At 42.1% G+C, this 23,615-nt stretch overlaps 1 protein-coding gene and 1 long non-coding RNA gene across 3 annotated transcripts in view; one reads left to right on the top strand and one right to left on the bottom strand.

Moving 5' to 3' along the window:
* The window catches only part of LOC309667816, a 160,788-nt gene extending 147,857 nt beyond the window's left edge, over nt 1-12,931 (top strand). The window contains exon 2 of the long non-coding RNA XR_014267980.1: nt 12,379-12,931. This is a non-coding gene — a long non-coding RNA (uncharacterized lncRNA). The remainder of the gene's footprint in view (nt 1-12,378) is intronic.
* On the bottom strand, nt 729-19,061 carry HTATIP2 (HIV-1 Tat interactive protein 2). 2 transcript variants are annotated; one of them, XM_082476737.1, is made up of 6 exons: nt 18,873-19,061; nt 18,347-18,542; nt 16,449-16,556; nt 4,351-4,488; nt 2,204-2,265; nt 729-1,523 (listed from the first exon to the last, which is right to left on the bottom strand). In XM_082476737.1, the coding sequence occupies exons 1-6, from the start codon at nt 18,974-18,976 to the stop codon at nt 1,298-1,300; spliced, it is 834 nt and encodes a 277-aa protein (XP_082332863.1). In that variant the 5' UTR covers nt 18,977-19,061; the 3' UTR covers nt 729-1,297. The 2 variants fall into 2 exon arrangements, with proteins under 2 accessions (XP_082332863.1, XP_082332864.1); XM_082476738.1 differs by having other exon boundaries at nt 18,347-18,604; nt 18,873-19,017.
* Nucleotides 19,062-23,615: the final 4,554 nt, after the last annotated feature.

Raw genomic sequence — 23,615 nt, 5'->3', positions numbered from 1 at the left:
CCACTGAAGCTTGAAATTTATTACTTTGCTTCCCCCAGCACAGAAGTTAAGACAAATTTCACTACTATCCTTTGTTCCGTGATGGAAATTAACAGTGTGTTCCTCTTGACTTTGACCCTTCCTTCTGCCTCTTCCTTTCCTTTTCCATAGTTGTTAAAGTGAAGCACTTTGAGATATACATTTACTGGCTATGTGAACATTTTGTAGTTAATCATTAGAGGGATCCTAGACCAATGGAGAAACCCAAACATTTCTGTTGTATTCATCCATGGCATGTACTGATCCAGTAACAATTAACTGGAACTTCCTGGAAATATACAGATACTGGATGCTCTTGCAGAGTAGTGAAAAACAGAAGCTATGGATTCAGGCTCACTTGGGTTAGAATCCTGGCTCTGCCATTTCCTAGCTTCAGGCTTCAGCTTTAAGCCCTTGGGCAAGGCATTTAACCACAGTGAGCCTCGGTTTCCCCACCTAAGATAGGGGGATGATAGTACTGCCTGTAAGAATTATAAAGATTGTTTGGAGGGTTAAAGGACAGACATCATGTGTAAAAGCTGGCAATTAACAAGCACTTGATATATATTAGCTGCTATTCTATAATCCCATTGGCCAAAATACTGCATATTACCACCGATACTTGGGCATTTTCTAACAATCTAAGGGAACCCACGACTTGTCCATTTATTTTAATTCTTCTATTTAATCCTCCCATGAATTATATAAGCTCAGTTATATAATAACTTTTATTATATATTCTAAAGAAATAGTAAGGCACAATGTTCACTTACACAATTAACATGCAGTCAGCACTGGGTAACTCAGAGACACAAATGTCAACAATTTTTGTTCAGGACTCATCTGCATGATACATAAAGTTTTCACTGCTGCTGTGACTCTGCAGACAAGCTTTCAAAGCTGGCCTCCCCACCAGTGGCATCAGAACCATAAGAGAAGCTTAAATAAAACAACAGATTTCTGTGCCCATGCCCCCAAAATTCTGATTGAGAAAGTTTGAGGTAGGGCCTATGAACCTCTCATTTCTGCACCGAACACGAGACACTAGACCACCAGGGAGCTGCTGGATCTCTATTTTTGAAAGGCTCCCCGGGTGATGTCTACATATGTACAATCAGGCTCTAAAATGCTGATGCAGAGCACGATCATTTTTTGATTGGATCTGGGCGACTGAGAATAGTGAAACCACAGTTAAAGCACATGTTTTTTTTAGACACTGTAATTACCGATTAGGTGATGGGTGTTGAGTTTGACAACAGAAAGCATTTCTCCAGTGTGGTCATGGCTTGAGAGAGCCATCAGCTTTCCCCAGGTCGTGGATGGCCTCGTTATCCAGCAGTTCCTTCTTCTTGTCACTTGGTCTCACTGCGTTGTTCAGCATTGCTCTAACCACCGTCATCACTGGCACAGAGTGACCGCTGGCCCAAGATTCTGGTAAGGAGCCAAAGAACTTCCTAACCAACCATTCACCTGGGCGAAATTCTTGCCTATCACATAATAGAACTCTAAAGAGAAAAAGAAGAGCAGAGGAAGAGATGGTAAATTGCATTCAGACCATACAGGATGTCACGGATTGAACTGTGTCCCCCCAAATTCATGAAGCGCTAATCCCCAGTGGGATCGTATTTGAAGACACACCTCTAGGGAGGTAATTAAGGTTAAATTAGGTCATACGGATGGGACCCTAATCGGATGGGACTGGTGTCCTTACAGAAAAGGAAGAGATATCAGATATTTCTCTCTTTCTCTCCACTCACACAGAAGAAAGACCATAGAAGGACATAGAGAGAAGAAGCAATCAATCAACAAGCCAGAAGAGAGGCCTCACCCGACACTAACCCTGGTGGCACTTTGACCTTGGACTTGTAGCCTCCCATTCTGCAGTGCTAGTGTTATGGCAGCCCAAACACACTAATACAGTGCATAAATGGTTTTATTTGGGCACGAAGAGGATTTTAAAGAAGAAGGCAGCCAAAGCTACCCAGAAAATTTCAGACTATTCTGAACCTGGCACCACCAACCGTCTACCCTTTTCTTCAAAGCTAAAAGTAGGTTCTTCAGAGAAGCAGTCTCCCTCCAGCCAACTTCTTTCATATCTTAGAAATCTGTCAGCCTCTTCAAATGAAAAACCAGCTTCTAGGGAATAACCAACAGTGGTGTTCTCTTAGGCAGTAGGAATACTTACCCGGGCCTAAATATGGAGTAACGATCAAATTTTAACTCTTCAACCCTAGCTTCCACTTCTCCCTGTTAACAAAAAAAAAACATTTTTAGTATTTAATCAAGACCAACTTGCTGTAATGCTTAAGAGAGAATAACAAGAATAACTTGGGGTTTTGAAGACAATCTACTTCTGCAGATCTCAATACTAGTTAACATCCCCCCCTAGATTTTTAGATTCCAGAGAATCTGGTAAGTTAAGGAAGAGATCAGTTAATCCTGATATGTAGTAGAGAGTGAAAAAAGATGCACCGAATGAGTAAATGGCTGCATAGTCAGTCCAGCCTGTCATGTGACCTACTGAAACAGATCCAGAGAGTGACATGTTAGGAGTTCAGCCATAAAAGAACTGCCCGTCACTCCAGAATCGGTGCTGCAGGCCAGGGGACGTTAACCGTTTTTGGCTTCCAGGTAGTTTCAGGAGGTCAGAAGAACCACAGACTCCCTTGTATTACTCACTTCCTAACAAAACCCACCACATTTCAAGAGACAGAGCATCTAGATGATGCTTTAAATTAAATTTGTTGAACAATCCATGAATTTTCACGCCAGGCATCTCTATAAACAGAAATGCCAGAGAAGCTCGGCCACAGGGATGTTTAAAAGGCCTATGAACTAAGCAGCCTGCTCGACTCCTCCTTCTCGGCCTGTTCATACCATTCATTTGGCACTTAACCTACAGCATTGTATAATCTGCAGTAATACATTTTAATCAATATATTAAAAAAATACATTTTAATCAATGTATTAATAAAACTTTTTTCAATGAATGTTTTTTAATACATTCACAGAAGAGTTGTCCCACCTTCACCACAATCTAGAGTATTTCATCACCCCAAAAGAAACCCCGTACCAATTAGCACTCACTCCCATCCCCTCCCCCAAGCCCTAGCCAACCACTAATCTTTCTGTCTCTATAGATATGCCTATCCTGGACATTTCCTATAAATTAAGTCATGTAAGTTGTGGCCCTTTGTGACTGGCCTCTCTCATTTAGCATAATGTTTTCAACGTTCACCCATGCTATAATATGTCATTTCTTTTCATAGTTAAATCAATGTTATTTTGTAGGTATATGCCACATTTTATTCATCCATGCATCAGCTGATGGATATTTGAGTTGTTTCAACTCTTTGTCTCTGATGATGTCTTTTATGAGGGTGCATTTCGTAGTTGGCTTTTTACAAAGATGTGTTTTGTCTCTATTAGCAACATGTGTACAAGAGTACCAGGCTGAAACTGCTATTCTTAGAAAGGTCTGCTTGCCAGATTGTCCTTTGGCCTGTGTCTGGGAACTCAGATTCTAGGAGTGTTCCCGTCATTAGCTAACTGATAAGGGTACTTTACTATGCCTAAACTATTTGTACAAACAATGTGGTTTATGCTGAACACTTGCTTTCCTTCTGGAAGTCTGTAATTTTTTTAGGCTGAGGGTGCCTACGTGACTGACCCCCATCAAAACCCTGGACTCCTGAGCTCAGGTGAATTTCTTTGGTAGGCAATACTCATTGCTGGAGAAATGAAACACGTGTAACTCCACTGGCAGAAGACCCTTGGAAGCTTGAACGTAGATTCCTCCAGAGCTCACTCCATGCACTTCTTTTTCCCTGCACTGACTCAGCTTTATATTCTTTCATTGTAATACATCATGGCTGTGAAGATAACTATATGGCAGTCCTGGGAGGCCTTCTAGCACATTCCCAAACTTGGGGCTGGCTTTGGGGATCCCCCCAAACAAGGAGATTATAATTCCTTGAGGACAAGAACCATACCCAATAATAACATTTAATCTACTCTGGAAAAGTTTAAGTATCACTGCCTCAAAGTCTCTTCTCATGCTAAGATTCTGGGCTGATCTTCAAGACCAGGGCTGCAACATCTCATTTCATGATTACTAGATAATCAACAGAGGGGAAGACATTGGAAATTATCTTTCAAATCACTCCTGTTTACTAAATATATCTCTGCAAAAAAGCAGTCCCTGTAGTTATAAAAAATGCATAATATAATGCATTTAATGCATTTGGGTATTACTTAGCATTTTATATTTTTTAGTATTGCCAATTAGCCAGGGTTCTCCAAAGTATACAAAAGATAGAAACATGCACAAACCTTGACTTGCAGATACAAAAAATTGCTTGACTTATCAGCTCCCTTAGAGGACAGCAAGTTGAAATGTTTGCACCCTCCAGCTTTTGCCAGCTCTGCAGACTTCAGGACGTAATCTCGATCAACATGAACAAATCCCTCCTAAGGGTGAAAAGGATGTGAGTTATTTCCAAAAAGCTGTGAGTTCATCTTAAAGATTACTTATCAGCTTGGGTGGCAGGTTAAGAGTCCTTGTTGCGGGGGGGGGTGGGGGGGGGGGATGAGGATGGGGATCCAAATAAAATGCATCCAAAAAAACAAGAATGTCAGGCTTAGACCCTGGGAATGGCTCCAGTATGATGCTCAGGATAGATGTACCAGCTTTAGTAGCAAGGCCAGACTGCAATGAAAAAACAAGGACAATGACACACAGACACCAAGAAAATCTGCAAGGAGCAAAAGGAACAGTAATATCAGGCTGAGAAACTGGGGTTTTTTGTTGTTGTTTTTTAAATATTTATTTATTTATTAACTTGGCTGCACCAGGTCTTTAGTTGTGGTGTGCGGGATCTTCATCGCGGCATGCAGGATCTTTGTTGTGGCATGCAGAATCTTTAGTTGAGGCATGTGGAATCTTTAGTTGTGGCATGCGGGATCTAGTTCCCTGACCAGGGATCAAACCCGGGCCCCTGGCACTGGGAGCGCAGAATCTTAACCGCTGGACCACCAGGGAAGTCCCAAGGAACTGTTTTTAGTCTCACATTTCTTTGTCGTTAATCCTTTACAACCTTACCACCCTCTCTCTGTTTTCTCTATTTTTTTGTGTGTCAACGCTAACATAGCAGGGTCTCAAAGGGTGGCTGAGAACACTACCCACGCACTATGAGAACAAAGTCTATTTAATTTCCAATTTTTGTGTATGTTTTACAACATACTTTACACGTTAGTAAGGAGTGCATCTGCAAATTTTTTTTACTGACAGGTATATAATCAAGAGTGTTTGGACACCCCTGGTCTAGACTCAGTCCAGTGAGGGTAGCGGTTGGGTCTTTGCTAATTCACATCATCAGTACATGCCCAGCACATGGCAGGTGCTCCAAAAATATTTGAATGAACGAATAAAAGTCCAGCGAAAGCAGAGAAAAGGTAAATCCAATTAGAAAAAAAAAAAGAACTAAGTGGCAATCAAACGAAGAGGGGAGAGGATGGTGCAAACAAGAGAATACAGACTGATTTCCAGGGCCTAAGTGAAGGATACCGGCCTGTACCCAGACTAGGGAATTCCATGTAGTAACAGCTTCTTGGGACCACCACAAAGTCTGGCATCCTCAAACTTGGTACAGCTGAAGAGCAGTCTAAAGTCTACTGAAGCTGAACTTCATGGGCACCCACAACTATATAATGAGGTTTCATATAATGAGGATTCCAAATCTGAAGACTGGATTACTGCCCCAGTGATTTTTTTTGTTTTGTTTTGTTTTGTTTTTATTTATTTATTTATTTACTTATTTACTTATTTTGGGGTGTGTTGGGTCTTCGTTTCTGTGCGAGGGCTTTCTCTAGTTGCGGTGAGCAGGGGCCACTCTTCATCGCGGTGCGCGGGCCTCTCACTGTCGCAGTCTCTCTTGTTGCGGAGCACAGGCTCCAGACGCGCAGGCTCAGCAGTTGTGGCTCACGGGCCTAGTTGCTCCGTGGCATGTGGGATCCTCCCAGACCAGGGCTCGAACCCGTGTGCCCTGCATTGGCAGGCAGATTCTCAACCACTGCGCCACCAGGGAAGCCCCCCACTGATTTTTTTTTTAATTAAAAATCTGCCCTCTGGTAGTTACTGACCCTCAATGTTGTATTTTGTATGGAGACATGTATCTCTCATAAGATAGATAGACGGCACCTTAGGAAACATCACGCCTAACCCCCTCACTGTGGAGATGTGACAACAAGGTCCAGCGATCCAGGAACTACCGGCTAATAAGTGAGAGAGCTGAGAGCGGAGTGCAAATTCCTGACTCTCTGAGCCATGCTCTCCACTGTACTCATGTTCCTTCTTACCATCACCAGCTAATAACACAATTAATTCATAACTGTGGTAGTAGGCAGAATAATGGCCCCTCAAAGATGTCCATGCCCTAATCCCCATACCTGTGAACGTGTTAGAGGCTACATGGCCAAGGGGAATTAAGGTTGCAGGTGGAATTAAGGCTGCTAATCAGCTGACTTTGAAAAAGGTTATTCTGTAGTATCCAACTGGGCCCAATGTAATCACAAGAGTCCCTACAGTGGAAAAGGGAAGCAGAAAAGGAGGCTGGAGTTAGGCAACATGAGTAGCACTTGATCCCCCATTGCTGGCCTTAAAGATGGAGGAAGGCACCATGAACCAAGATATGCAGGTGGTCTCTAGAAGCCAGAAAAGGTAAAGAAATGGATTCTCCCCTAGAGCCTACAGAAGGAAACCAGCCCTGTCAACACCTTGATTTTATCTCAGCAAAATCCACATCGGATTACTAACCTATAAAACTGTAAGATGATAAACTTACGTTGTTTTAAGCCACTAAATTTGAGGCAATTTGTTACAGCAGCAATAGGAAATTAATACAGAATTCAATTCTAAAACAAGGGGCCCAAGCAAACTTTTCAAACTTTGTATTGAGGTAGATCATAAAAGAAAAGTAAATATATTCTAAGTATAGAGCTGACTATAAACTGTTCATAAACTAATAAACATCTTCTGCAATCAGCTCCCAGATCCAGAAATAGAGCACCACCGTTACCCCAAAAGCCTGTCTTGTCCTCTCTTCTCATCACTTACAGAGCATTTTTAACTATGTCCACGACCTGCAGGGCAATGTTGTTCCTCTTTCTCTTTTTAGGTAATATAAACTTAACTCTTAGCCGGGAATCATCCCCATCTCCTTTTGTGTTGTAGACTTTGACATTCAATCCTAATAACGGACTCAGCGACCTGTCCTACACACTGATTGAAACTCATGTTGTTGCTTTCTTAAATCAGTGTGCAGCAAACCAGTTTTAATACTCAGCACATCCTGAGGGCGGGCTGTGATTGATCTCCTCAGAGCCATTCTCTGGATTGAGATTTTTACATGTGCTCAAAATGTGCCAAGAAAAACAACCCAAAACGACATCAAAAAATTCTAAAACACTCTATTTCTCTTCCACATCTATTTTGTTCCCCTCACTCCAATTCACCAGAACTCTGATTTTGATAACACGTTCATTATTCCCAATAAAATTACATCGTTGACTAGTGAAATAAATTCCATTCTGTTGCTGCTGCTGGTTTAGCACTATTTCTTGGAAGGATTATTAGAGTTGTCTCTGTTAAAATGTTTCTTCTTTCATCAGCGTCTTTAAAAATACGGGAAAGCTTCAGCCAATCACAAGGCTCTAGACCGACGCTGTCCCTCTCACTTAATCCAGGGCCAGTAAAGGGATAATTTGATTAAACTGAGACCCCAATTTATCTGGCTTTAGTTCTGGATCAACCTCTCCTTAATAGAGTCCTGCCGTCTCCAATTGTTTGATGAAAATTAAAGTGACATAAATACCATGGGACTTTTTCAATCTGATTAGTCAGCTAAGGCACATCAATACCACCCCAGCCATCAGCCTCTGGCGTCCCTCCTTTCACCCGCCTGGCGAAGGACTGACAACGGCTCCATGCAGGACGAGCACCCACGCTGCTGCAGAGACCCTCACACTTAGCCCATCATCCCTGCTCAATGGGTCCTGTCGACAAGGTGCCCATACCTTTCTCCACCGCTGTTCTCTGGACAAAGCTCAATACTGTTTTATTAGCAATCAATGGCTGTTAATCCAAAACGATTTCACAAATCCTCTGAGCCCTCAAGCTGATTATAAATACGCACCATTCCAAGCCCACAAACTTTGAATTTCACTTCCCCCACCGTGGTGCGTGGCCTTTTAGCTGGTGAATGAAACTCAAAAGCAAAGGGGTCAACGGCTTTCAAGGACTCAGAAACCAAACTTAAACGTGGATCCCGGACACTGACTCAGAGATACCGACACACACTGATTTTCTCTGGAGTGAGGAAGACTCCCTTTACAGAGAGAAGGGAGCTATCTTTAAGATCTTATTATTAAACCCTTTCTTGTTCTCTAGCAGCTCAAATAAAAGAATAGAAAAACAAACTAAAACAAGCTACTCCATATCCCAGAAACACAATTTTCAGAAAAACCATATTTAGTTTCCCCAACCATATGGCAGAAAAAAAGATGTCTCTTCTGAGAGCATTAAGTCCATTACGTCTTTGTGTCTTTATGATTCCACAGTTGGTGTGTTTTACTCTAAGACAGGAATCAGAGTCCTTCTAGAAAAAGGAAATGATTAAATAAATTCCCACTATAAATTTCCTTTCCCAGCACCTGCTCGAAAAAATAAACACAATATACTGAAATGACACAGCAGAGATATCTTCATGGGCTCTACAAACATCTAGGGAGACAAATTCTCTAATTACTCTTTATTTTAAGTCTTAGGAAAATCCAAAGCTACTAAGTATTCCTTCTAATATTCTTTACCAATGCCTGCAAACTGGGAACACCGTGGCTTAAGAACAACTCATCCTGACAAGGTATTTCAGCACTGACATGCAAGCAGGCAGGAATGAGTCAAGGTCAAGAAGACCCTTTTCCAAGAAGGGAGGATTTCATTCCGCAAAGGGTCCCACTTGGCCATATTTCTGCTTCAGATTCTTTCTCCTTCACTCCCTTTTCAATCCAACCCTATAAATTAGACTAGAAAACAGAGACACTGACAAACAACAAATGGTATGACCTGAGACCCCATTTATTTGTGTCCTGGAGGGCACGTCTATATTTGATGTACAGAGAGGGAACCAAGATCTTGGTTAGAGAAAGAGCTCTGGATAGAAAAATAAAATCTTACAGATACAGAGGATTCCTGAGCCAATCTCTATGTTATCACACATTTTTTTCCATTTGGGGCATTCCTTTCTTTGTGTTTTGAAAGTCAGAGAGTTCTGCAGGCCAAAGGGGCTTCGGTGGTCACCACCCTCTCAGTACAGACAAGGAGACAGGGGCCCACAGGAGCTAACCAGCATACCCAAGGTCCCACAGCCATTTGGTACCCAAACAGAGGCTATGATCTGGGTCTCACGAAACATCTGGGGCCTCACCACTTCACAAGCCCCCTCCTAGACATCAAAAAAATAGTATAGGTGACAACAGGGGTTGGCAAACTTTCCCTATAAAGGGTGAGATAGTAAATATTTTCAAATTTGCAGGCCTCTATTGCAATTACACAGCTCTGCCATCATTGTGCAAATGTAGCCACTAATAATATATAAAGTAATGAGAATGTTCCAATAAAACTTTATTTATGGATACTGAAATGTGAATTTCTTATATTCTCGTGTCATGACACATTAGTCCTCTCTGAAAATTTTTCACCATTTAAAAATATAAAAACATTCTTATTACCACTGATGAATATAGATGCAAAATCCTCAACAAAATACTAGCCAACAGAATCCAACAACACATTAAAAGGATCATACACCATGATCAAGTGGGATTTATCCCAGGGATGCAAGGATTCTACAATATATGCAAATCAATCAGTGTGATATACCATATTAACAAACTGAAGAATAAAAACCATATGATCATCTCAATAGATGCAAAAAAAGCTCTTGACAAAATTCAACACCCATTTATGATAAAAACTCTCCAGAAAGTGGGCATAGAGGGGAACCTACCTCAACATAATAAAAGCCATATACGACAAATCCACAGCAAACATCATTCTCAATGGTGAAAAACTGAAAGCATTTCCTCTAAAATCAGGAACAAGATAAGGATGTCCACTCTCGCCACTATTATTCAACATAGTTTTGGAAGTCCTAGCCACAGCAATCAGAGAAGAAAAAGAAATAAAAGGAATACAAACTGGAAAAGAAGAAGTAAAACTGTCACTGTTTGCAGATGGCATGATATATACATAAAGAATCCTAAAGATGCCACCAGAAAACTACTAGAGCTAATCAATGAATTTGGTAGAGTAGCAGGATACAAAATTAATGCACAGAAATCTCTTGCATTCCTATACACTAACAACGAAAGATCAGAAAGAGAAATTAAGGAAACAATCCCGTTCACCACTGCAACAAAAAGAATAAAATACCTAGGAATAAACCTACCTAAGGAGGTAAAAGACCTGTATGCAAAAAACTGTAAGACACTGATGAAAGAAATCAAAGATGACACAAACAGATGGAGAAATATACCATGTTCTTGGATTGGAAGAATCAGTACTGTGAAGATGACTATACTACCCAAAGCAATCAACAGATTCAATGCAATCCCCATCAAATTACCAGTGGCATTTTTTACAGAACTAGAACAAAAAATCTTAAAATTTGTATGGAGACACAAAAGACCCTGAATAGCCAAAGCAGTCTGAGAAAGAAAAACGGAGCTGTAGGAATCAGCCTCCCTGACTTCAGACTATACTACAAAGCGACAGTCATCAAGAGAGTATGGTACTGGCACAAAAACAGAAATATGGATCAACAGAACAGGATAGAAAGCCCAGAGATAAACCCATGCACCCATGGTCAACTAATCTATGACAAAGGAGGCAAGAATACACAATGGAGAAAAGACAGTCTCTTCAATAAGTGGTGCTGGGAAAACTGGACAGCTACATGTAAAAGAATGAAATTAGAATACTCCCTAACACCATACACAAAAATAAACTCAAAATGTATTAGAGACCTAAATGTAAGACTGGACACTATAACACTCTTAGAGAAAAACATAGGAAGAACACTCTGACATAAATCACAGCAAGATCTTTTTTGATTCCCCTCCTAGAGTAATGGAAATAAAAAGAAAAATAAACAAATGGGACCTAATGAAACTTAAAAGATTTTGCAAAGCAAAGGAAACTACAAACAAGACGAAAAGACAACCCTCAGAATGGGAGAAAATATTTGCAAACGAATCAATGGACAAAGGATTAATCTCCAAAATATATAAACAGCTCATGCAGCTCAATATCAAAAAAACAAACAACCCAATCAAAAAATGGGCAAAAGAGCTAAATAGACATTTCTCCAAAGAAGACATACAGATGGCCAAGAAGCACATGAAAAGCTGCTCAACATTACTAATTATTAGAGAAATGCAAATCAAAACTACAATGAGGTATCACCTCACACCAGTTAGAATGGGCATCATCAGAAAATCTACAAACAGCAAATGCTGGAGAGGGTGTGGAGAAAAGGGAACCCTCTTGCACTGTTGGTGGGAATGTAAATTGATATAGCCACTATGGAGAACAGTGTGGAGGGTCCTTAAAAAACTAAAAATAGAATTACCATATGACCCAGCAATCCCACTACTGGGCATACACCCAGAGAAAACCGTAATTCGAAAAGAGTCATGTACCACAATGTTCATTGCAGCTCTATTTACAATAGCCAGGACATGGAAGCAACCTAAGTGTCCATCAACAGATGAATGGATAAAGAAGATGTGGCACATACATACAATGGAATATTACTAAGCCATAAAAAGAAACGAAATTGAGTTATTTGTAGTGAGGTGGATGGACCTAAAGTCTGTCCTTCAGAGTGAAGTAAGTCAGAAAGAGAAAAACAAATACTGTATGCTAACACATATATATGGATTCTAAAAAAAAAAAAAAAAAAGTTCTGAAGAACCTAGGGGCAGGACAGGAATAAAGACACAGACGTAGAGAATGGACTTGAGGACACGGGGAGGGGGAAGGGTAAGTTGGGATGAAGTGAGAGAGTGGCATGGACATATATACACTACAAAATGTAAAACAGATAGCTAGTGGGAAGCAGCCACATAGCACAGGGAGATCAGCTCAGTGCTTTGTGACCACCTAGAGGGGTGGGATAGGGAGGGTGGGAGGGAGATGTAAGAGGGAGGAGATATGGGGATATATGTATATGTATAGCTGATTCACTTTGTTATAAAGCAGAAACTAACACACCATTGTAGAGCAATTATACTCCAATAAAGATGTTAAAAATAAAAATAAAACCTTTAAAGTGGAAAAAAAAAAAAGACACACACACCCCAATGTTCATTGTAGCACTATTTACAATAGCCAGGACATGGAAGCAACCTAAATGCCCATCGACAGACGAATGGATAAAGAAGATGTGGTACATATATACAATGGAATATTACTCAGCCATAAAAAGGAAAGAAATTGGGTTATTTGTAGAGACATGGATGGATCTAGAGACTGTCATGCAGAGTGAAGTAAGTCAGAAAGAGAAAAACAAATATTGTATATTAACACATATATGTGGAACCTAGAAAAATGGTACAGATGAACCTTTTTGCAGGGCAGAAATAGAGACACAGATGTAGAGAACAAACGTATGGACACCAAGGGGGGAAAGTGTGTGGGGGGGTGGTGGTGGGATGGATTGGGAAATTGGGATTGATATATATACACTAATATGTCTAAAATAGACAACTAATAAGAACCTGCTGTATAAAAAAATAAATAAAATAAAATTCAAAAATTCAAAAGAAAAAGAACTTTAAAAAAATAAATAAATAATTAATTAAAATATAAAAACATTCTTAGCTCAAGGACTGTTCAAAAACAGGCAGGCTGTATTTGGCCCACAGTCTGTAGTTTACAGGCCTCTGGATTAGAAGAGTGTATCATTTGAATCAGAGGCCATGAGACTTTAATGATGCCTAATAAGTGTGACAATGGCTGCATTCATCACATTAATGGCATCGTCCATTCAACAGACTACAAGAGCCTGGACTTCTGGAGCCTGTGCCTACCAGGTGAGGAGACAAATGAAAAGGTGAAACTAAATCACACCCCCTCAAACTCACTCACCAAATCCTTCTCTTAATAAGGGGAAAGCACCGTTCTCTGGCCCCTGTGAGGTTTTGCTCTTCACTTATGGCCAACGTAGATCTGGTTTTCAAAGGGTATTTCAACCTTCACTAGCACATAAGTTACTTACCAAAGCAAGGTGAAGGCCATCTGGGACAACAGTACCTGGAAACCCAGCAGGTGAAGAGGACTAATACTGTCTAATGCATCCTGAAAGCAGGTCCAACAAGAAGAAAAGGTTGGCTGCATCAGAATCCCCCAGGAAGCATGTTAAAAATAGGCTTCCGGGCTTCCCTGGTGGCGCAGTGGTTGAGAATCTGCCTGCCAGTGCAGGGGACACGGGTTCGAGCCCTGGTCTGGGAAGATCCCACATGCCGCGGAGCAACTAAGCCCGTGAGCCACAACTGCTGAGCCTGCGCGTCTGGAGCCTGTGCTCCGCAACAAGAGAGGCCGCGATAGTGAGAGGCCCATGCACCGCGATGAAGAGTGGCCCCCACTTGCCACAACTAGAGAAAGCCCTCGCACAGAAACGAAGACCCAACACAGCCATAAATAAATAAATAAATAAATAAATAATTTTTAAAAAAAGAAACCACTTTCTAAAAAAAAAAAAAAAGAATAGGCTTCCAACCTTAGAGATTCTGATCCAGTAGATCTGGATTAGGGCCAAGTCACAAGGTCACTGCATTCATTAGACAACTATGGCTTGTGAATGTGAAAAGAAAGAAGATTAGCATCTAACCAGCTACTGCTAAAGAAAATGGTTTTCCAAACAGCTGAAGAAAGCTAACAGACCTATCCCTAGCACCAGTGTCAAAAGAAATCTGGGTAGACTGAATTCTATGGGTTGCAATGTTCCCCCCTCAAAATTCCTGTGTTGAAGTCCTAACCTCCAGTACCTCAAAATGTGACCTTATTTGCAGATGTAATTAGTTAAGATAAGGTCATTCCAAGTAGGGTGGTTCTTAATCCAGTTTGACTAGTGTTGTTATAATAAGGAGAAATTTGGACATAGCCACAGGCACGTAGGAAAAACACCATGTGAAGAGACACAGGGAGAAGGCAGCCATCTACAAGTCAAGGAGAGAAGCCTGGAAAAGATCCTTCCCTCTCAGCCCTCAGAAAGAACCAATCCTGACAACACCTCTACCTCAGACTTCTAGCCTTGGGAACTGTGAGACAGAAAATGGCTGTTGTTTAAGCCACCTTGATTATGCTTTTTTGTTATAACATCCATCCCCAGGAAACTAAACTGAAGGTCATAGGGAAATAAGCAGGCTACTCACAGGATTTCAACACTGAGACAGAAACCCTGAATTTCTTGAAGTTGCTAAAGTAAAATGTGGGCTGCTCCAGTTACAAAACAGCTACAGAATGACACTAAGCTTGCCACCAGCTTTGCTATACCCATCTGATGCTCTCTTTTTTTTACAGAGAACGCTGCTGACCAGAATACCAGGTGGAGTGAGCTTGGAAATCCACACACCCTCCCCACCCCAAACAACTATTATTGCCTAGCCACTTGTGAATTGTCACCTCTTTTAAACTGCCTGAAGTTATCACAACCTCCAAACTTCATACTGCATCCAATCTAAATTACCTTCAAATTAAAAAAAAAAAAAAAAATGACTTCCTGGAGGAAATGTCAGCTTATTTTCTGTCACTATCCTCTTAAACCATTTAAGTCCTAACTTATTTCTGAGATTACACTTGGTTTACCAGTCTTTTGTCTTGCTTACTCGTTAATTACTTTTATCTTTCCAAACTGATTTTGGAGAACAAAAGGTATTTAGTTGGGGGGTGGAGAACCAACTCCATCTAAAAAAATATTCTGGATAGGGAAGACATCCAACTCCTCTGATTAAAACTGCATTACGTGATTTGGATGCAACAAAGCAATTTAGACTTTCCCTTGGAGCGCCCTATAATGAGATTTGCCTTATGTCTTGAAAATCAACTGCTCTATGCCCAATGCAGTAGTGTTTTTATTTTGCTGAGTCACCACCAAAGTCAGGCTGGCACTTGAGACAATGTTACCTGCAGTGTACTAGAACAAAAGTTTTTCAATGCTGTCAGAGGGCACATGCCTTGTGACTGTCCCTGGGACAGAAAAGACTGCAGGAGCTGATCAGCAGGAAAATGACCCTTCCTAGGAGAGACAACAACGTGCCAATTCCCGGGAGAGTCAAACTTCTCGATAATCCACACTTCCCAGCACAGAGCTCAAAACTCAGCTGTGTTCCCACGGGCACATGGTAGAACTACAGAAGATTTGGAAATTTGTCCCTACTGAAAGCATAAATAGAATTATTCTTTGGATCACCAGAAAGCCCGGAGAAATACATCTGAGCCTAACTCCTTGGTTGGTATAAACCAATAGTTCTGTGCTCTCGGAATGATTCTGCTGCATGGGCCTGTTTATAAACCTATGGTAAGCCCCCATGGCAGCATCGTGGTCCTGCACGTTTAATACACATGTTTAACTCCAGCAAGTAAATTTTGTCAAAGGGATAAACTATAGTCAAGGTATAAATTAAATAAGATGTACGTATTAACACTTGCCCGGGATCTACATAGTAAGCTCTGATTTCTAACTATGTAGCAAAATTTGACTTCTAGACAGAGGCCGACGCAATTTAGAACATCATTTAAAAAAGAATAAAACGTGTGTTAGGACAGCTCTGCGTCAGTTAAGGCTGAATCACCATTGGGGTTGAATCATCGCTTGGAGGCTGAGTCATCACCGGAGGCTAGCTGAATCGTGCCTCTGTTCTGATGTTCTAGCCCAGAAGTTTAAAGCTTGGCATGAAAACAGGTTGAAGCAAATCACTCAAGTGAGAGAGAATGCTTTAAGTTTAAGACATTTATAAAGAAACCAAAAAAACTTACTGCTAAGAGCATGAGCCAGTTACTTTTACTCAGACATAATGGTTTGCGTAAGTCAGGGCAAGTAGTGACCACGATATCTGCAAAAGGCAAGACCATGTAAACATTTATGACATCTCCAGCATGCAGGCCTGAACTCGAGGATTATGCTGAAGGAAAGATGAACTTATAAGTACTATTCAAAGTATAGCAAAGGCTAGGGCAGTATATGGAATCTTAAATGATAAGAGCTAATTTACACTTAAGTGCAGCAAATATAAAGCAAAAGAGGGAGCAAAAATGGAATCTTCGACATTACTGACCAGAGAAAAGGGAAAAGGGTAGATTCCTTCCTTACCGCCCCAGCTTTCTTTCTGGTGGTACCCAGGCAACAGAATCCAACATCATGACCTTGAAAGGCAGAAGCGTAGTCATCCAATTTCTCAAAGTCCACCACTTCTTGATTCTAGACAACAAAGACATAGCTGTATATTACTTGATGTTATTAAAACAAAACAAAACCAAAAAACAGACAAAAATACCCCCTCTAGATTTAAAGAATAAATGACAGAACATTACTAAAGAGTCCACCCACTTAACATCAAATTTTGCAAGCTCATTTTCTCCCACCAAAAAGCAATTAATCTGAATTCAAAAATCAACAATGTACTTATACGTCCACAGTACACACAATTGGACTAGGTGTGATCTAGATCTCTAAAGTCAGGTTCAATTATAATTTTCTCTCTGGAAAAATAAAAGACCTGTCTGTATACTACCAGGAGAAATACCAATGAGGTGTAATGTTGGGGAAGGAAATGGTGTTTGGAGTCTCAAAATCTAGGTTTGAGTCTTGGGTCTGCTACTTACTAGGTATGTTAATAATTTTGGCCAAGTTACTTATATGTCTCAGTTTCTTCAGCAGTAAAATGTGAATGATAATCTTTCCCTCAGTCTACACCATGACCCACCTGCATTAGAATCAGTCAGCAGGTGCTTGACAAAAAGGCATATTCCTAGGTCTCACACCAATACTCCTGAATCAGAAACTGCACTTTTAATAAGCACCCTCGGTAATTCTCATGCCCATGGAAATTTAAGAACCTCCATCTAACCTCTTAAGTTTGTTGTGAAGCTTAAAAAAGAAAAGTTTGGGAAGTTCCCATCATTCAGGACTTTAAATAAAATGTTGCTTTCCCTCTCTACCATCGACTCTTTCAAAAGCATTTTCCTGGCACCATACACAATGCTGAAGGAAAGTATGTTTACAAAAAGTGCCTGACCAAAAGAGGCGCCATCAAAACTCAACTGTCAAAGCACAGAACTCGATTTCAGTTTCTAATGACCAGAGGTGTCTGACACACCCCCATGAAGCCAGACGATGAAGATCACATATTACCTGCCTAAGTCTGAACAAAGATGTCCATTTTAACAGAAAAGTCCTGAGGGACCAAAGACATATGCAAAATGACCTGATCACGGACCTGCAGGAGTCATGAACATTTATTTGTGAGACCGTTTGTTGTTTGGAATGTTCCACCTGTGGGTCCGGGGGGGGGGGGGGGGGTCTCAGAATTACACTATAGTTTAATTTACTGCAGTTCACAAATAACTCCATTTACAAGGGGAAAGGAATCTCCACCAAGCTCAGGCTTCAAATATTTAGGGGATTAACACCGGACTGAAGTCTGCTGTATCAGTGGGTTAACCACGGAAAGTGTAAGTGACAGGAAAAGGGACTATTCCACTTACAGACACAAGCCTGCAGCCCTGAGAAGTCAGGCAGGGCAAATTCTTGTAGGTGAATAACCCCACCTCTCAGTGCCATAGGCCTTTCCCCCTCTGCAAAGCAATTTCTGATTCGCTAACTTTAGTGTGTAGTGGACAGGTGGACAAAACAAGCAATGGGGTTGAGAAAATTACCCAAGGTCACAGGGCTTTTTTTTTCTAGAAGCCAGCTTAAAGTACCCTGGAAGCATGGCTCTTCTCTGTCTCCCTAGACCCCCTTACACTTAGGCCCCACTTTATGGGGATCGAGACTGAGAGAAGGGCTTTGTCCAAGGCCTGCCAGTGAGGGAGAGGCCCACCTGGACCTACAATCCAGCTTCCAGTAAGGCCTCTCACAGACCAATCGTGCTCACGCTCTGAACACCTCCTGCCGCCATTGCAGGGCAATGTTCAGCCTTGCAGCATAAAATATGCTCACTCTGAGGAACCACTGCGGGTACATTTTAGAGACCCAGCTCAAATACCCACCACGTTTTTATAAGCTTCCTCGTCGAAGGTGAGCTTCCTCCGGCCAATCAGCGTGACTTTGGAAAACAGGCCCTGCTCTAGGATTTCTTTCAAGAGCACTCTGCCGGTTTCCCCGCTGGCACCCAAAATAAAGACGGATTTATTCTGCATCCTGAAGTCTTCCCGAAGCCTCCGTAGCGCTTCTGTCTCAGCCATGCTACAGAAATAACATTAACAGGTGCTGGTCTCGGGATATTTAAAGGGACAGCCGTGCTTACCCTGGGAACAAAGGTTATTTGTTCTGGAGGAAGATATGGTTATTCTCCGCAGTCTGGGCGCAGGGGAAAGTGCAGAGTCACCCTCAGGGCGGGGCGCCGTATTGGTTCCCCGCTCCTGAGCCAAACCACACCTTGGAAGGGGCTGGAACAGGGAATGCGCCCAGGTACCAGGAGGCCTCGTTCCCCCACGGTGTACCCGACTCCGGCCCCTCCTGCCTCCGCCCGCAGGGGCGCGGAGCCCAGCTTGGTCCCCCACGCGGAGGGTTTACCTGGAGCCGGCCCCCGGCCCCGCGTCCTCAGGCTGCAGCACGAGCAGCGCGATCACCAGCACCGCCGCCGCCAGCGCCGCGCTCAGGGCTGCGGGCAGGGACATCCGGCCATCCCTCCAGCCCGGCGGCTTTCCTCCCCTCGCCCGACTCTGCGGGGCCCCTCCCCGGTCCGCGCCTACCCGACTTCGTCTTCCGGGTGACTTCGCTATATCGCCGCTCACCCCGCCCACAGGGGCGGGATGTGGAGGGGTGGCCCGCGCGCGTACCAGAGGGTACCTGGGCGCTGGCGAGGGGGGCCCAGAGCACGTGCGCAGCACCAAGCTAGGTAGGAAGCTCGGAGACCACTTCCTAAATATCGGGAATCTCCGGAACCTTCTCCCCGGCTTTCTTCCTCACCACCTGGGCTGAGCTCGCCCTCATCCAAGGCCTCAGCCAATAGACTTGATCTTCGTTGATCCCTTTCTAAAACCTGTAATGTCAACTGTGTGTTGGACATCTTCATCTTGAATTCACCAGATCAAAACGTAACCCTTCCCTTCTAACCACCCCAAACAGCAATAAAACCAGTCTACTCCTTGCCTCTCTTCAGTGTCACCATCCCTATTCGTCCGCACAATCTTCATTCACCCCTTCCCTCTCAAGTCAGAAATTCGGACTGTCACCTTTGACTCCTTTCTCCGCCTTACCACATTATAGATTAATCACCAAGGCCTGCTATCTTCTCTGCCTTTCAAATACTCTCTCATGTAATTCAAGTTCTCATTGTATCTCACCAGTACAACTGGTTTCCCCGCTCAGGTTCTACATGGTTGAGCCAGGGCGACCTTCCACACCTGATCTCCTGTTCACTCTCCAGAGCCAAGAGCCATGGTTTAGAACATAACCATCTACACTGGGCCTATCCTGGATCCTGGAAGTCCTGGACAGGAGTTAGGATCACACGCCAGAATCTGAACAACAGAGATAGTGTTGTGGACATTGGTCATTTTTGGCTGCCCAGCATTCAAACACATCTTATTATAGGGAATTCCAAAATAAGTGGGAGACAGGGCCCTACCTGCCACTCTAGAAGCCAAGTGAAATATGTTCCCCCTCCCAAGTCCTAGAAGATTATTATATGTAGGTGAGATCTAGACTCAGCCAATCAGACACTCTCAACCAGGTTTTTTTACTTTGGGGGGAGTGATAAAAAGATGCGGTGGAAAACTGAGATAGAGTTTGGTTGGGTGGAGCAAAGATATAGGATAATGGCATTGTGGGATCTGCCAGTGATCTGATTGTCTGATTGTTTCTGTTTTGCTTCCTTTAATTCCTGCCTGTTTTCAGAGCCTGTTTGTTATACTTCCTGTTATTCCTGCAATAATTTCATTTTCTGCTTAAGCTACTTTCTGTTGCTTGCAGTCAAAAACCTTGACCGATACAGAGCAGAGTGGTTTGTTCCACATTGGCCTGCCACAGTGCCTGAACTCTTCCCTTTGAGCTCCTAACAATTTTCTACTAAAATGCAGCTGAAAATCTTGTCAGCTAATACTGTCTCAAGAATTCATTCATCAAATCTGTTGCACTGATTTTCTTTTTTAAAAAATTGTAGCATAATTAATATACAATAAAATGCATGGATGCAAAAGGTTCAGTTCCATGATTTTAAACAATTGTGCATACACCTAGGTAATCACCACCTAAAACAAGATACAGAACATTTCTTTCACCCCAGAAAGTGCCTTCAATCCCTTCACATCCCAGAGGCAACCACCTTCTGATCTATCAATACAGATTATTTTTGCCTGTTATAGAACTTCACTAAATAGAATCATACAGCATGTACTCTTGTGTCTCCAGTTTTTTTGGCTCGAAATAATGTTTTTAAGATTCATCCCTATTGTTTATAGGGCTGCGTTATGACCTTCATGGGTCCTAGGGACTTCATGGGCCCCTTCCTTCATAAAAAATAAAATTTTAAATGTATCTCTTATAACTGTGTTACTATAATGACAAATATATCCGTCTTATGTAATAAAATATTTTCTTCAACCTAAAAGTTCATTTTTTCCTTTTGATATTAAAAGAAATTAAAACATTTTCACAGGCCTGGGCTCTGTGCCTACTATGCTGAATGGGTAAGTGAACCCTGGTTGATGTATAAGCAGTTTGTTCATTTTTATTGCTGAGTAGCCGTCCAGTGTATGACTATCCCAACACATGTTTAATCATTCTCCTATGGATGGATATTTAGTCTGTTTCTTGTTTTTTGCTCCTATGACTAAGGCTCCCATGAACATTCTTGTACCAGTGGACATATGTTTTCATTACTCTTAGGTTAATACCTAGGAGAGGAATGACCAAAGAGTTCGCTAAGGTGGGTGCACTATTTTATTCTCCCACCCACTTGGTATCAATCAATGGTGAAAATCAATCTTGGTAATTTTAGTCATTCCAGTGGATGGTAAGTGGTCAAATGGCTCATCTTTCTTTTAGCAGCAAAGTCCTGAGTTTTATCAGACCACATGGCTGACTATTTAGATTCTATATTTCCCAGCATCACTTGCAAGCTGATGTGACCATGTGACTATGTTTTAGCCAATGAGCTGCAAGCTGAGATAATATGTGCATATTTGAATCACATTTTAATAAGAAAGCTACCTGCTTTCCCTTCCCTTTCCCTTTCCTCCTTTCCTTAGGCCAGGATGTGAATGTGGTACAAGTGAGCCAGCTCTGACCATGTGGAGAAAGACACCCTAGAGGATGTCAGAGTAAGAAGATGGAACCCGAGTCCCTGGATGACTTCATAGAACAGAGCTGCCTACCTACCCTGGACTGTCCGCCCACCTCTGGGCTGTGGGAGAGAAGTCAACTTCTGTCATGCTGGAGCCACTGTAATTGTGTCACAGCAGCTAAGCCAGCATTTTGCCTAATATAAGATGCTTTAAGTCAATCTTGTCAATGGATACTTACTGATTCTCTAATGTGAGCTAAATACTGTGGTAAGCACTATAGATTTTTCCAGGATGAACCAGATACCAGATAAACGTACTCTCACCTGAGACGGCAAGTTATGAATACTTGGGGAGCTAAATAAAAGTACAAGTTAACATTATCCAACATCTCCCAAACTTTCATAGGGTAACACATGCTAAATGCCAAATGAGTGGACAGACAAGGGATGGAAACTTAGAAAAAGATAAGCCCATGGCTTTTCTTCTCTGACAGTTGGCTAGCATCAAGGCCCTGAGATAATGTGACACACCCTAGGCTACTAGGGGGACAGGGCCACAAAATTTCAGGGCAAATGGGAAGGCAAACACATAACGGAAAAAGGCAAAGGGAACACAAGGAAGCTGGGGTAACATGGAAAGGTCCTGGGCCGGAAGACCTGCCTGCCAAGTCCAGGATTGACATTACCTTTGACTTAGATGAAGTTTCTTCATTTATTTGGCCTCCCTTTTCTTATCTATAAAATGGAAACTGTTTTATTATGTTTACTTTGCTCCAAGAAACAGAGACTCACTCATGTTAACTTGAGTAAAGACGGTGACTATTGTAAGGATACACATAGTGTGTAAAGGAGACAGAATCTCAGAGAGATCTGAAAATAGGATCTGCTGTAGGATCGGGCCTCATGGAGATTGGAACTGGAAAGTAGTTCTGTATTTAGGTCAAATGTAGGGTCTTTAGCATCAGGGATCCACGCATCTTCACTTTAGAGCCATATTTCTAGTGACACCTTAATAAAGACTTTCTGTTTCAAGCAATTGGAACACCAACTCAAAATGTTTTGAGCAAAAAAAGAAATACACTGACTCATATCGTTGAAAACATCAGTGTGTGTGACAGCCTCAGACATCACTGGAGTCAGGCGGTCAGACAGTAAGGCCAGGACTCAATCCCTCCTCCTCCCTTGGCTCTGCTCTCCTTCATGTCCATCTTACTTTCAGACCCCACAAGATGACTCGAAGGCGGTGGGCAGCTCCAGCCTGTCATCCTCTGTTTTAGTCAAGGTCCAAGATAGGAAAGACATGGCACTCAAAGCGGGTAGTCTAAGGCAAAGGTACTAAATGGATGACGTTTCAAAGAGCAAAGGAGGAGAGGGGATCAGTTACCAAAACTGAGACAGAGAGAGCTGTCTCACAGGACCTGTGATCTTCAGTAGAGGAACACAGCCAGTATGCAGCAACCCCACAGAGGAAGAGTCAGGGGAATAGTAGCCCAGCCTCACTCTTCTCCTTCTCTTATCTCCTGCTGTTACTCCTAATTGGCTGCAGTCAATTAGAAGTTAGAAGGAGCTTATATTGTGCAGACCAATTTTCTTTAGGGCATAGAGCAGGGGGCAGAAATGGAGAGAGTGGATTATTCAAGATATCAGTGCATCCTTCTAGATTTAAGTCCAACAGAAAAGGGCAAAATTGTAAGCAAAAGTCCCCAGCTGTGTCTCAGTTCTGCCTGAGGAGAACTAAGGAGACCCTCCTGACCATCACTGTGGCCAGAGGAATGAAGCCTAGATGGGGCCAACGCCTCCCACATGTCTGTGAGTAGAGAAGGAGGTCGTACCCCTAAGGAAAGTAGCAATTTGGATTCCTTTTATTTCTTTTTCTTCTCTGATTGCTGTGGCTGAGAAGTAGAGGTCACTATTTAAAAAAAGAAAGAAGAATGGATTTAAACAGTATCTATAGTGGCCATACTTCTTCCCCATTTATTATCCCATTTATTCATATAAATATGTATGCTGAATGATTTTTTTGCAAAGGA

This window comes from Balaenoptera physalus, assembly GCF_965194825.1.
Source record: "Balaenoptera physalus genome assembly, chromosome: 10".
Lineage (NCBI taxonomy): Eukaryota > Metazoa > Chordata > Mammalia > Artiodactyla > Balaenopteridae > Balaenoptera > Balaenoptera physalus.
The sequence above is the reverse complement of the archived record's forward strand: the minus strand, read 5'-3'. Positions and strand labels throughout refer to the sequence as shown.

Excerpts from the sequence above, each read along its gene's own strand:
- HTATIP2 (XM_082476737.1), bottom strand. The coding sequence starts at position 18,976 with ATGTCCCTGCCCGCAGCCCTGAGCGCGGCGCTGGCGGCGGCGGTGCTG. Across the intron at positions 2,266-4,350 it reads TTTTGTATCTGCAAGTCAAG|GGAGAAGTGGAAGCTAGGGT; the intron begins GTTTGTGCATGT and ends TTTTGTTAACAG. Across the intron at positions 1,524-2,203 it reads TACTCCATATTTAGGCCCGG|AGTTCTATTATGTGATAGGC; the intron begins GTAAGTATTCCT and ends TTTTCTCTTTAG.